Raw genomic sequence first — 13,273 nt, forward strand, 5'->3', positions numbered from 1 at the left:
ACCGTTTTAGCCTATGAACTGTTGTGGGTGCCGGAGCCGATCCCAGCTTACTATGAACAAGGGCAGGTTACAAATTGACAGGTCCCCAATTCATCACAGGGCAAACACACACTCACATTCACACCGAGGGGCAATTTAGGGTCACCAGTTAAACTCACATTATTTTTTAATTTGAACCCATGGCAATCTCAATGTGAGGCAAAAGTGTTAACTGCTGCTGCTCCACCATGCAGCGCCCTATAGAATGCATATATACTTATATATCTATTTTGCTTTTTTCTTAAATGTGCACAGGAGGCTCACAGTGGAAAATAAATCAATTGCATCGCAATTTACTGAAATAAAATTTCCACATAATTTAGATTTATTGCACATACACCAAACTATTTCATTTTTGTTTTACTGTTAACAATTAGTCGCTTGTGTCTGAAACATATTTGTGTGCGGAAAAACATCAGAACTACATTTCCCAGAATCCCTTGAAAACCAGCACGTTTTCCTTTCCGCCTGTACGTGATGACGCAGTTTCTGCCGCGTTGGAAGGTGGTTTCTGGAGGAAGGGCTGTGACGGAAGCAGTAGGAGGAAAGCTGAATCCACAAACCCAAAGACGCACCAGACGCACTTACTTCAATGTTATTGAGTGTCCTGTCATCAAACGGTAAGAAATCTTAGCTGAATCAGCCGAGTTTAACGTTTTCTTTTAGCGTTTCGAGTGACTCGAGGGACCACGCCCTCAACAAGTAATATTTTGGCAGGTTTATGAAGCTAAGGTGAGTGCTGGCCTTGAACATTTTCATGATTGTCAATATTAATAACGACAACAATGCAGATCGTGTTGGGGGGGGGGGGAGGGGACAACAACTCACGAGACACTCAGTTTGGGCAATTTCCATTCTTCAAGTCTTAAATGGGTCATTTCGTGGTCTTGCTGTATTTCTGCAAGCTATGGCTCAAATGTAAGCGCATGCAGACTCGATCCCACTCTTTCGAACCGCAGCGAAGCGCACGGCACAGAAATTCATGTTTCCTCCAGAAAACCGAAGAGTGTGAATCTTATTTGTTTTGACATTCGATATCGTACGGATCTCGTGACAAAGGCATGGAGGGGGCGGGGCCTGCCAGACGATGAAGTCATGTTTAGACTGATGCAATGTAAGGCTGGAGGATTCATAGGCGTGCAGATGGTATGTTAAGATGAGGTTATTGTCATTTTTTATTAAATATTGTGGTCACTAATAGGCCGTAGTGGCGCTTTTGCACGTGTGTCTGCAGCCTCCACAGGGAAGCATTGCACACTATTGAGCAGCAACAGAATCAGACAGTGAAGCAGGACCATCCCCCATTTACTCCCCCACATCCTTTTGTCCTACTGTTAGTGTCTGCAGTTCAATGTCAATGTGATGCCGAGGGCAGAACAGTCATACTTATACATATTTTCATGCAGTGGTATGTCTGAGGTATGATGCCCAGCATGTAGAGATGTTTGTAGTTCATTTTGGTCAGATGATCTGAAATCAGTTCACCTCAGGCATGGAAGTTACTGATTACCAACACTCGCATCACTGTACATAAGGGGGATTTTGGGGTACTTGTAAATTTAAGTAAGTGATTTTACTCACAATTGAAAATAGTTTGTGTCCTGTAATTGACTTAAAAACATGAAACTCTCCCTGGGGGAGTTATCCAGCTCCAGATGGCTGAGAAGGAGCACATCCATCCTCCCACTCAGCTCATCACCTGTTTGAACTGAAGCCTTCTGGCAAGCACTACAGGTCGATAATGACCCGCACATCCAGATTAACCAACAGTTTATTATTATTATTATCATTATCTTTGGGCCATCAGATCATCAAATAACCATTAAGTGGACATTAGTGTTTTGATATCTCATCCCAGGCAATCCTGTTTCATCTTACCTTATAGTTTCTTTTATGGGTAATTCTTTGACATTTCATATTAATGCACAAAGTGAGCAACACATATAATTGCACTATATTTGACATATAATGTCAATAAAGTTATTCAATTAAAATCTCAAGTTGTAACTGAGTACGCCCTTATTTTTGCACAATTCAAAGCTTTTTTTTTCCTCAATTCAACACATATATTCTTTTAACTGAAAACTAACGACTTCATATATGCATTGGATTTCCGTATTGCAATTTTTATACTTAAAATGTAGATACCTTATCCATTTAAGTTTGATTGAAGGCCCGCTGTTGAGAATGTGGTGAATAAGTAACAAATATAAATAGTTTGTACTTTATATTTGATCAGATTTTCTCACATTTCTTTTACTTGTAAGTTTAAACATTCTTAGCAATGGAGTCGGATGTATTTTCTGTACTCTGTCTACCTCTGATAATCCTAATTGCATCATTCAACTTGAACTTTCATATCAAACAGGATTCTTTACAGCCATGTAATAAACTCATTTAATTACTTGTTTTTTTTCTGATTAATTGTCATTGGAAATGGTCTGTGACCCCACAGAAAAAAAACAAATACAATCACTTTTTTAACAATTAGATCATCACTCATTCAGATGAGCTCAATATCTTGTTCCCAGTTTTCTCAACTGTATTGGTGTGAAAAAAAAAATGATTCGCACTTTAACCACAAACAAAAGCCTATGACGCCAAGAAGCATTTAACGTCCATCACTAACTTATAAAATCCAGCATTGTCTTGGCGATGACATCACATCAACATGCCGGTAGAGAAACTTTCTCCTGTTCTAGTATTTAACCTGCTGTGTTGTGTATCGCCTTCCTCCAGATGTCAGTCACTGAGGACCTTCCCGACATGGACGGCGCTGACCTGTTGGGGTTGCTGTTCCAAGATGGAGAGGATGGATCTACTGAGCCGTTTTTCCCTGATGGGAACGGACTCATTGAATCCTGGCTCTCTGAGCAAGACGTAAGATTTCATTCTGGATTTGGAGCGAAGCTTGTTTGATTGAAGGCAATAGTTCTGTTTCAGTCACTAACTGGAGAAGTCCATGGTTAAGGATCAGTAAAGTGAAGATTTCTTAGTCTACACGTCAACATTTCTGCACAGCTGACCGCACAATCGTCTTCTGTGAATTTTCTTTTAATGCTGTTTGTATGTGTTGGTTTCAGAATTTAACATTTGCCTCTTTGTCTTCCAGATGCTGACTGGGATGGACACTGAGGACTTCCTGTCCAGCCTGTTAGATGTTGACGACCACACAGAGGCCACATGTCCCTCTCATTCTCCGCTGGGCAGTGACAGCGGCATCTCTGACGACAGCAGCTCTGGAGCCGGCCACAACAATCTTGCGGGATGCCCGAGTCCCCAAGGCAGTGAAAGCGACGTGGTTCCCAGCCCCGGTTATTCTCAGCCCAGCCCGGTGCACTCCGACCCTGCCCTGACCTCTGGAGAGCTGCAGACGGAGAGCCCCGAAGCCTTAACAGTTCAAGCAGACCACAGCTACTCTCTGCTGCAGGGCGGAGGCGGAGACGTGGACCTGGACATGCTGCAGAGTGTGAGAGCAGAGAAGCTAGACACAGACGTCTTCATTGATCTCGGTCTGTGCTGTTGTCAACAAGAACTTCCGTTTGTACGTACCTTCCAGCGCGGCTCATTTAGGAGTTTCTTTGTTTTGTTTTGGGACAGATGATCTGGTGAGCGAGGAAATGGAGGAGGAAGACCTCACCACTGAGCTGCCTTGCACTTTGGCCATTGAGGACACAATGGAGGATTCAACCGAGAGCAACTTTACAGACCAGGTCAGTTTCTTGAACTTTTATTTATTTTTTAATTTTTTTAGCAACTTCACAGAGATTTCATTTACCTACTGGTATTGTCTGACATATGCCGTAGATTCGATGGTTATAAAAACATGATATAAAATGTGTTTTCTTCTTTAAAAAAAAAACTGTTTTCCTCTTCCTCTCTCTAGTTCCAGTTTAAAGAGATTGTGCTCACTGAGGAAGAGAAGCGACTTTTGGCAAAAGAAGGAGCGACAATTCCCTCACACATGCCCCTCACAAAGGTCATTTTCTTATTTATTGACACCTTATAACAATGTAATCATGTAAAATCGATCCTGCTGCTCCTCGGGTCTGAATACTATGAAATATATATATATAATATATGTGTTGATTGATGCTTTCAACTCTTTTTGTTTTACTTTATTTTTGGTTTGTTAGAAAATTGCCCTGTAATCATGGGTTTGATGGACAATGTTTAACTGTGCTGTTCTTTATGGATTTCATCACCTGCCATCTCCACATTGTGACTCTGAAACAGGCAGAGGAGAGGACTCTGAAGAGAGTCCGCCGGAAGATCCGCAACAAGCAGTCTGCTCAGGAGAGCCGCAAGAAGAAGAAGGTGTACGTGGATGGACTGGAAAACAGGTGAGATGAAGAGAGTTGACGCATTAAAAAAACAAAAAACAAATGCGGTGTCCATACTAAATAAACTTCCTTGCATACACACGTTATGTTGTATTTTCTATGAATTGCACTCAACTAATGAAGCTCAGAATTGGCAAGTGCCATGATATTTGGTGAATTCAAACATAGAAGAAGGCATATATAAAAAATATAACTTCGTCTACATTATATGGGTAAATACAGCAAAGCTTGAGGCAGGGATTTTTTTCTTTTTCTTAAATGTACACCACAATAGCATGTGTGTTCTTGTACCTAAGGAAGTACTGAAAATGAAATACAGCAGCATCGTGAATATGAAGTAGCAGTGATTGTGTAAGAAGAAATAACACAAATATTCCCAAGTGAGATTAGAAGGTTGTTCTACATTTTGCACATTATCATCTTAGATGAACCAACCCAAAAAAAAAAACATGTTTTAAAATGTATTTTATTTGTCTAAATATTGTTACAGTGAAGTTGTGGAATAGACAAAGACATGGTTATAGCTGACTGGTCCTATAAATAAAAAATTTTTTAATTAATGTTGATGCGTTTGGAAATGGTCTTAGATCTTGTAGCCTCGAGTGTTTTCTTATGTAGCTTTACTGACTTTAGACGAATATTAGAGAGTTTGATTTATCTGAATTCGCCCTACTTGCAGTGCCTTATTGTTTAATGTTCATTCATGCTGATTGGCAATTTTATATGCTTTTTTAATAGTTTTGAGTATCTGTTAAGATTTTGACCGTCTGAATCTTTGTCCACTTTAGGGTCGCAATCTGCACGGCACACAACCTGGAACTACAGAAGAAAGTCCAAATGCTCCACAAACAGAACATGTAAGACATACTGTCATACTGCGCGCGTGTTTGCCTCTGCATACATTTACTTTTGCATACATAATCTGACTCTCTGTTTCAATCCCATTCGTCCAGCTCCTTAATAGAGCAGCTGAAAAAACTGCAGGCGATGGTGAAGATATCAACCATGAAGGCCAGCACCACCAGCACCTGTGTCATGGTAAAGTCTCCGCTGTTGTAGTATTTTCTACTTTCCTCCACTGATTACTGTTTGTATAGGAAGTGGTCAGCTGTTTGTTTTTTTGTTGTTTTCTTCCCCCCCCCTCACTTCGTCTCTCCTGTTTGCCCTCCAGGTGTTCCTGCTCTCCTTCTGTCTCATCATCTTCCCGTCAGTCAATCCGTTTGGCCGGAGCTCTGAACAAAAGGAACTCTACACACCCTCTTCCAGTAAGTTCCCTTTAAAAACAAACACAGAGCTGCGTTTTGTTGACTTCTCTGGCTGCCATAGTTGATTATGACCTCACAGTGAAGAGAAGAGAGGGGAAAAAAAAATAAAAATCTTTGGAATTTTAAAAGGAAAAATGATGCTGAAAATAATACAATGATGTAGACGGTAAAATAATACATCTGCACTATTCATATTATTACATTACTTTTTTTTTTAAATTCTTGTCCAGTGTTGTGTGAGTTACTCTTTACCTCTTTGAAAAGGATAAAATTGCCTATTTTTTTTTAGCTCAAAATGTCAGTGAGTGACTTTATATTCAACGTTGCAACAAAATTCTTGACATACTGAGTTTTTTTGAGCGACGTTCAAGCCTCAAAACGTAACAAATATTGCCATTAATTCATCCTTTATCCCGCTTTACCCAATTTAGGGTCACATGACAACCATGGAAACGCCGACAATCACACCCACAGACAATTTAGAGTCATTATTTAACCTGAAACGCATGTTTTGAACTGTGTGAGCGAACCTGAGTACACAGGAGAAAGCCATGCAAACATGGGACCTAACCCAGTCTCTAAACACTGGCCATCTTGCTCAGAGCAAAGAGTGCTAAATATTACACTCTGCATCCTTTAACAAATATTGTTTGACTCAGGCCGTCTGTGGGAGCTGTTAATATCAAATTTGTCAAATGCTGCTGCATCACTGACTTGGACTTGTCTCAGAAATGGGCATAACAAGTCAGTTTTGGTAGGAAATTGGCATTAGTACTGCCTGATTACATTGCCGCATCTCCACCTTCATTTTCTTTATCAAATCTGCCCGTCTGCTTTGTCCCTGCCAGTAGACACTGCTGCAATACTGTATTAGCTCTTCAAGTGACAGGTGGAGGTTGCCAGTGCGGTTCTGTTTGGTTTTACTTAGAGCGTGATCATCAATGAGTAATCTCCTTTCCCAGTAGTGTGACTTTGCTGACTCGTTTTTTTTTTTTTTTTTTTGTTTGTTTCTTGCTGCAGTTATCTTCCGGACCTTGCGCTCTCTGCCACAGGAGAGCACAGATGCCGTTTCCTACCTTGAGCCTGAAGAGGAGGAGCTTCTCTTAGTGAGTCCAGCAGAGGTGGAGAACGTGAAAGCAATCTTTGCAGGAGGCCAGAACAACCACACCCCTGACTACCAAAGGGTGGAGCAATCCAACTCGGAAACTGGCGTCAACAGCAACTCTTCGGCAGACTTCCCCGGGCCGGCCCAGGCAGCTGACATGCAGCCAGGATCGCCCGGAGGCGTGGGAGCCTTACAGGAAGGAGCCATCGATGGCGTGGTGGCCTCTGCAGTGGCGTATGAGGTCACAGGCACTAAGGAGAACTGGATAGAGCGGAGCCCGCCGTCCGTCATATTACAGCAACACCGCTCTGATGAGATGTAGTAGGGCAACGTTGCTCAATTCCTCCAGCAGAGGGAGCCAAACTTTTAATAATGGCGGGTACCAGAAGGAAGCTTTTACCTTATAAGGACAAAAGGGAAGACTATCGTTAATTCACAAATAGGTTCTGAATGTCCCAACTTTTTCTCCCCCTTTCTTCCCCCTCCAACATACTACTGTTATTATTTTGCACTTTGTTCTGAATATCAAAATGGAACTTAAAAGAGATTTATTTACTATTAAGTATAAACTACTTAAGAAGCAGTGATGGTACACACCGCTGGAGTACACATGCAAGCTGTGCTAGTACTTATGATGACCAAGAGAGGCCCATTTAACGGCACCATTGCTTAATCATTTACAAAGGGCATTCAGTCGATCACTTTAAGAGATGTAGAAACTGATGGCATGATGATTTTCTCACCAAAATTTCAGGGATACCTTTGTTTTATCGCTTCCAACAGATGTAGACTTTAACAAACAGTGATCGTTAAGGAGCTCCCTAAATCATAATTCTCACAGGCATAGTAAGTTATTCAGAGCATAAGTAGTCCAGTGATTTGTACCGCAAGTATGTCAGCAACATAAATTGCTTAGTAGAAGATAGGCTGCTTAAAGCTCATGAAGCTTGAATCAGAGTGGTTGCTTGACCACCGTAACGCTTAAGCCATTGCAGGACATTTGGCCATTTAGAAGACTTGTAAAGTTGCCTAGTATTTCCCTTGTAACAAGGGTATCCACGCTCACTCATATTTTTGGAATGCTTTGTTTTGATGTTGCACAGGAAAGCAAGACAAAATACTCAAAAGATTCTGAACCCTGGTCAGCTCATGCCAGTCTGCCCCTTGAGATCTCCTCTTTTTAACGACTTCACAGGACAGCTTTTACCTTTATAAACTCGTCTGAAATACTTATACGAAGGGGTTTGATGTATTTGCTCTTGGAACCGTTTTGCAGTAAAATATACTCAGAAATGTAATGACCTGTCAGTTTTGTCAGTGAAGCATTTTTTTGTGCTTTTCCTTGTTACTGTCAGTGATAAATGGAATCTAAATGGTATTGAATCTACTTTGTAATCACGTTAAGCAGATGTACTGACATTTGAAGTAGAACTGTAATGTAAATATATGAAATGATTGTTGCTCTTTCTGTACATTTGAACTCTTTATGTATAAGACATGTCTGGACATCTATAATAATAAACCTTTTTTTTTTTTTTTATATCAGAATAAGTCCCGACTGGTGTTATTGACGAAGAGGTGGAAGAATCTCAACCATTATGTTGTTATGGGGATTTAAACTTCAGGAGATTTGATAAGTCAAGTCTGCACCTACACAGAATTGTAACTGGAACTCTTGCACAAACCCTTTGAAGCTGTGGAGGCTCAGTTTTCATCCTTATCAGGAGTCCTTCCTGGCCTCTTCCGTGAAATGCGTTTTACGGGTACAAACTCAGTGTAGAGTGCTTTGTCACACCTTTTTATTGTTAAAGTTCTGAATTAGGTAAGTTCCTGTAAAGCACATGGGAGAGCTGTTTCTATTTATTCTCCACTGGGATTTTCACAGCCTGTGCGAGGGTTACTCCCCTTTGCAAACATGTCTGAAAGCCTTGGCTTTGTGTATGTAAGTACCACATGACAGAAAGTATGTATTCATATATTTCTGGTGTAGTGGTGGGCACTCTCACCTCACAACTGAATCCCTAGATCAATTTGAGGTTCAGGGCTCTATCTATGTATAGTTTTAATAATCTAATCTGTGTGAGTGAGTTACCTGTACCGGTAATTCCTCAGACAGTCCAAAAACATGCATATTAGGTGACTTGTTGTCTCTCAATTTATTGCAGAAATGTGACTGGTGATCTGTCCCAGATGTACCTTGTCTTTCACCCACTGTAATTTGGATTGTCTCCTTCCTTCTGTCACCCCAAGTTGGACGGATCCTATTGAAAGAGGGAAGGAAATTATATTGATGAATAGATTCAACTTTAAATTCAGTGAATCCAAAATATGTATATACGTCGTAGTTTATAAACACATTTGTTTTTCTCCAGTTTCTACTCTTCCATCATGACAACCAATCACTATTTCTCTGACTTCATCAGCAACCTCAGCTGTGGGGTGGGTGAGTCTCAAGCGTGATGAGCGAATCATGAGTCACGAGCTTATTCACCGTCATATTCAGACGAGTTGTTGCACGTGGTGACGTCCACCCTCTCGAAACTAACAGCAGGTGGCGACACTAGTCCAGACTTCTGGCTTAACTGACAGGGAGGCAAGTTCAACAGAGGCTGAGAAAAGTGAGGATACAGGTCATCCAGTTATCGTGCTGACACCATCATGATGTGATCAAATGTCAAACAAGTTCGCGACTTGACGGGTTGCTGTACAATGAACCCGAAATCCAAACTTGTTGTAGCACTTGTACACCTTTGAGTGCCACTCAGAGGCAATAATATTGTTGAAGACAATGTGTTTTTGTGTTCATTCTGCATTAGTCATTCAGACCCGACATAATTGCTCACACTATAGCAGACACGTCCTTCAAGTTAAGACAAGATCAGCATCCCAGTGCGTAAATATGCACACACGTGGGCTTATATCTGAAAAGCACATGTTGGTGAACGTTACCATGCGTATTGTAACGAAAAAATAAACTGGCCTGGAAAGGCTATTGGTCACAGCACGTGGCACTTTTCAGCAGGGGGACCCACGCGCATCTGCCCAACATCTGCCGCGGGGCACCTAATTGGAGCTGGGGCAACAAAGGCCCAAAGGGCGCACGCACATACTCAAAACAACCGCACGCACACCCTCACGTCCCCCTGCGCCATGGAAGCACCGGGGGCAGGTGGAGGACGTGAGTGATATTGTGACGCAGAGTCGCCCCCATCTTTTATTACTCTGAGAACCGACACGCGTCGAGACAGACTCGCAATTATAGGTTTCCCTTTCAACGGAGCGAACAAAACCCGGCGTGTGCCGCCGGCCGGCCGGCCACAAGCTGTTCGGTCACTCCTCCAAAGACACCGTGTCATCAAGAGCTGCTTTGCTTTGGTCGGGTCAGGACTGGCGTGTAGGTTTCTGTCTCTCCTGAGACAGTTCTGTAATTCCCGGGCAGACTGTAAACACAGCAGCAGGTTGAATAACAGGTTGGCAAGCACGCGCAACGGCGCGCACTCAAGCTGTTTATCCAGGGCAAAAGGAAGGCTAGACAGGGAAAGTTTGGAAGTGCTAAAAATATATCTTTACAGTCTTTCCCCACGCTGGGGAAATCCAGACCTTGGAAGGTACTTTCAGCATTTATCATGGAGTGCAGGCTGATTTCACTTCTGTCCACTCACATTAAAGATCCATGAACGTTGGAAGAGGATTGTTTGCATCTCCCATGCCCCAACGAAAACAACATTTTGTAACAATTACATAATGCAAAAACGCAAGATACAAATGATAATAATACCACACACGCAAATAAGCTGAATATTGAGGGAAAACATAGTAAATACATGGGTTAATAAAATAATATCAAATATCTACATTATGCAAATAACCACAATATTAACTTTTTGGACTTGCAATGACCACAATGTGATTTATTGACATGTTTTTCCACGTTCGATTTAGGTCATAAACACGAGCCTGTTCTTAGAAGATATTATTGAAGACATTTCTTGCCTTGTTGCATCAGTCATTTGTTTATTGCAATAACTGCAGAAGTCCGATAATAAAAACAAAAAAACAAAAGAAAAGAAAAAAAAAAACCTGGACCTTTAGTTTTTGTACACAGTGATGATGTTGGATGTTGACGAGAAAGGGAGAAATCGTTGGTGGGTGGGTGAGGGGGGGGGGGGGGGGGATTTCTTGAAAGGTTGTAATCTTTCCCCACGTGGGGTTGTCAACAAGCCAGGCCAAAACTGTCCGGGACTTTTGCTTTCCTAACCGGGCCGCTCAGAGCCAATGACAGGAGACTGGAGCGGAAAAGACCGCCCCTTGCCGAGAAACTGCACCGAGCCGCTATATAACCACCCACAGCCTGTTCCGAGCTCAGAATAACACTGGAGACTACACGGACTTCAAGCTGCAACCTTTTTTCTTCTTTTCGCTGCTCTTTCCCGATCGCGCTTGGATTATAACTATGACTCTGGAAGAGATCCGCGGACAAGACAACACAATGGAAAACGTTGATAGGTAAATGTTTCACCATGTTCGAGTCGTTGAGTCTATTTGTCTTTCACTTTGAGTTGGAGGACAGTGTGCTGATGATGTGTTATTTCTTCTTTGTGAAGGGTGCAAAGTGCAGGCGCAGCTCTGGAGGAGCTGCTCGTCGCTGCCAAGAAGCAGGACTACCTGACAGTCGGAGTTTATGAATCTGCCAAAGTCATGAATGTGTAAGTATTGCCTTCAGTTCGTGCTCACTTTTTTATTTTAAAAAGATAAGAGAAAATGCGCACAGACGCATGACTGCCTATTCACCGCTCCGCGTCTCTTGTCCCGCAGTGACCCAGACAGCGTGGCATTCTGCGTTCTCGCCACCGATGAGGAGTACGAGTGTGACATCGCTCTCCAGATCCACTTCACCCTCATCCAGGCTTTCTGCTTCGACAACGACATCAACGTGGTGCGCGTCAACGATATCGAGCGCCTGGCGGACCTTGTGGGCGCGGAGGAGAGTGGAGAGCCCAAGGACGCGCACTGCATCCTCGTCACGGTACGTTCCCGGCAGCACCCACTCACACTCAGACACGAGCCGGCAGCCGGTGAATCATGCATGCATCATCCTGCTGTCTGAGGTTTCTGCACACGCTGCGCACTGACGACGCGTCATGGCTGTTGTAGGCGTTCCTGTTTCTAATTTTTCTCTCTTTTCGTTTTCTAATTTTAGAGTCCCAGTGCGAACCCATGGAAAGACCCAGCTCTGGACAAGCTGAGCCTGTTCTGTGAGGAAAGCCGCAGTGTGTATGACTGGGTGCCCACCATCACACTCCCAGAACGCTGAAGTGACTTTTCCCTCGAAGGTGCTTCACATGATGATGATGAAAAGAAAGTCAAGGAGCTGAGCTTCAACTGGGGCTGCCGAGCCTGTCTGCCTCATTTGGATTAAGAGGCTGTGGCTGTGACCCTCCTGCAAGAGTGCATCCTTCCGGGGCATTCTGGGTCAGCACATTGGTTCTGGATTCCCCTGTGGAAGGGTTCAAGTCCAGGGGTCAAGTGTAGACTGGGTCAGGAGTGTGTGGACTGGACACTTGAGATGGAGCTGGACTGTGCTGCATAGCGCAAGATGAGAGGTAGTGAGCCAGCCATGGCCCAAGATAACGGGCATCCAGGAATCTGAGCGGAGAACGTCACAGACAAAGAGACTGTGCAAGAAATGGACTATTGAGAAGTGTGGAGGTGGAACTGAATCTCTCTGCAAGGGAACAAGTCAGAAACTGGTCCAGAAGATGGTACCTGAATGTGTCTGAATGGACGATACTTTCTTTTGCAGCACAGCTTTCAGGAAGTCTTTGGTGGGGGGAAAAAAAAAGAAACTTTTTCCCGCAAATCCTGATTTATTTCAGCTGTATCTGTAACTGTGACACATTTACATGGACTATCAACTTTTCTTTCATATTTGCAGAAGAAAACTGCAGTATAACTTGTACTCATTTTGAACTGTTTTTTTGAATAAATATTTGAATCAAACTGTTTTTCTCAGAAACGTCATTTTTCTTCTTTGCATGTTTCACCAGCATTAACTAACCCCAGAAGTTACTTCAGTTGCAGCAGAACATGGGAAGTTGCAGCAGATTGCACAGATGTACAAGTACCAGGAAGTGTTGCACGTTGTAGTTACAACAGAAGTCATACAGTAAAATGCAGGGTGGGTTCAAGAACAGAGTGGAGCATTTACAACACGAGGCTTTGAAACATGTGCTTTTCCTGCTGACCGGTTACCGCACACCAGCTCATTTGTGCAAGAGTGTGCAAAAGTGCTGAAGTTGGAATCGAGGTTGAGTTGGGGCATTCCGGGTGGGCTGCAGGAGACGGCTTTCTGTTTTTTGTTTGTGCAGTGGCAGCTGGGTCTGGAGGTCTGTGTGTCAGTTTTGTGCAGCCAAGTGGAAACAATAGACTGTAATGAATGATTACCCTAAATTTGCTCAACTGGACAACTCTCTAGTGAGACTTTACACATTCGAAATACTATCGCAAAGTCACTTTCCATA

General features: G+C 42.8%; 2 protein-coding genes across 3 annotated transcripts; both read left to right on the forward strand.

Annotated features, from left to right (window-relative positions):
• Positions 1-535: 535 nt before the first annotated feature.
• creb3l3l (cAMP responsive element binding protein 3-like 3 like) lies at positions 536-8,295 on the forward strand. Of its 2 annotated transcripts, none has more exons than XM_080467265.1 (10): positions 536-659; positions 2,779-2,919; positions 3,152-3,551; positions 3,640-3,752; positions 3,926-4,018; positions 4,276-4,382; positions 5,171-5,239; positions 5,336-5,420; positions 5,554-5,647; positions 6,668-8,295. In XM_080467265.1, exons 2-10 carry the CDS (start codon positions 2,779-2,781, stop codon positions 7,072-7,074), a joined length of 1,509 nt encoding a protein of 502 aa, XP_080323391.1. In that variant the 5' UTR covers positions 536-659; the 3' UTR covers positions 7,075-8,295. The 2 variants fall into 2 exon arrangements, with proteins under 2 accessions (XP_080323391.1, XP_080323392.1); XM_080467266.1 differs by having other exon boundaries at positions 616-771.
• Positions 8,296-11,122: 2,827 nt separating this feature from the next.
• Positions 11,123-12,757, forward strand: gadd45ga (growth arrest and DNA-damage-inducible, gamma a). The gene is made up of 4 exons (XM_080466782.1): positions 11,123-11,258; positions 11,357-11,458; positions 11,568-11,778; positions 11,953-12,757. Exons 1-4 carry the CDS (start codon positions 11,206-11,208, stop codon positions 12,064-12,066), a joined length of 480 nt encoding a protein of 159 aa, XP_080322908.1. The 5' UTR covers positions 11,123-11,205; the 3' UTR covers positions 12,067-12,757.
• The last annotated feature ends 516 nt before the right edge of the window (positions 12,758-13,273 follow it).

This window comes from Lipophrys pholis (assembly GCF_963383615.2).
Source record: "Lipophrys pholis genome assembly, chromosome: 7".
Taxonomy (NCBI): domain Eukaryota; kingdom Metazoa; phylum Chordata; class Actinopteri; order Blenniiformes; family Blenniidae; genus Lipophrys; species Lipophrys pholis.

Bases quoted from the DNA above. Each gene is read 5' to 3' on its own strand.
- creb3l3l (XM_080467265.1), top strand. From the start codon at position 2,779: ATGTCAGTCACTGAGGACCTTCCCGACATGGACGGCGCTGACCTGTTG. The intron at 3,552-3,639 runs GTCTGTGCTGTT...GTTTTGGGACAG, and splicing joins AGACGTCTTCATTGATCTCG to ATGATCTGGTGAGCGAGGAA. The intron at 5,240-5,335 runs GTAAGACATACT...CCATTCGTCCAG, and splicing joins ATGCTCCACAAACAGAACAT to CTCCTTAATAGAGCAGCTGA.
- gadd45ga (XM_080466782.1), top strand. From the start codon at position 11,206: ATGACTCTGGAAGAGATCCGCGGACAAGACAACACAATGGAAAACGTT. The intron at 11,259-11,356 runs GTAAATGTTTCA...TTCTTTGTGAAG, and splicing joins ACAATGGAAAACGTTGATAG to GGTGCAAAGTGCAGGCGCAG. The intron at 11,779-11,952 runs GTACGTTCCCGG...TTCTAATTTTAG, and splicing joins CGCACTGCATCCTCGTCACG to AGTCCCAGTGCGAACCCATG.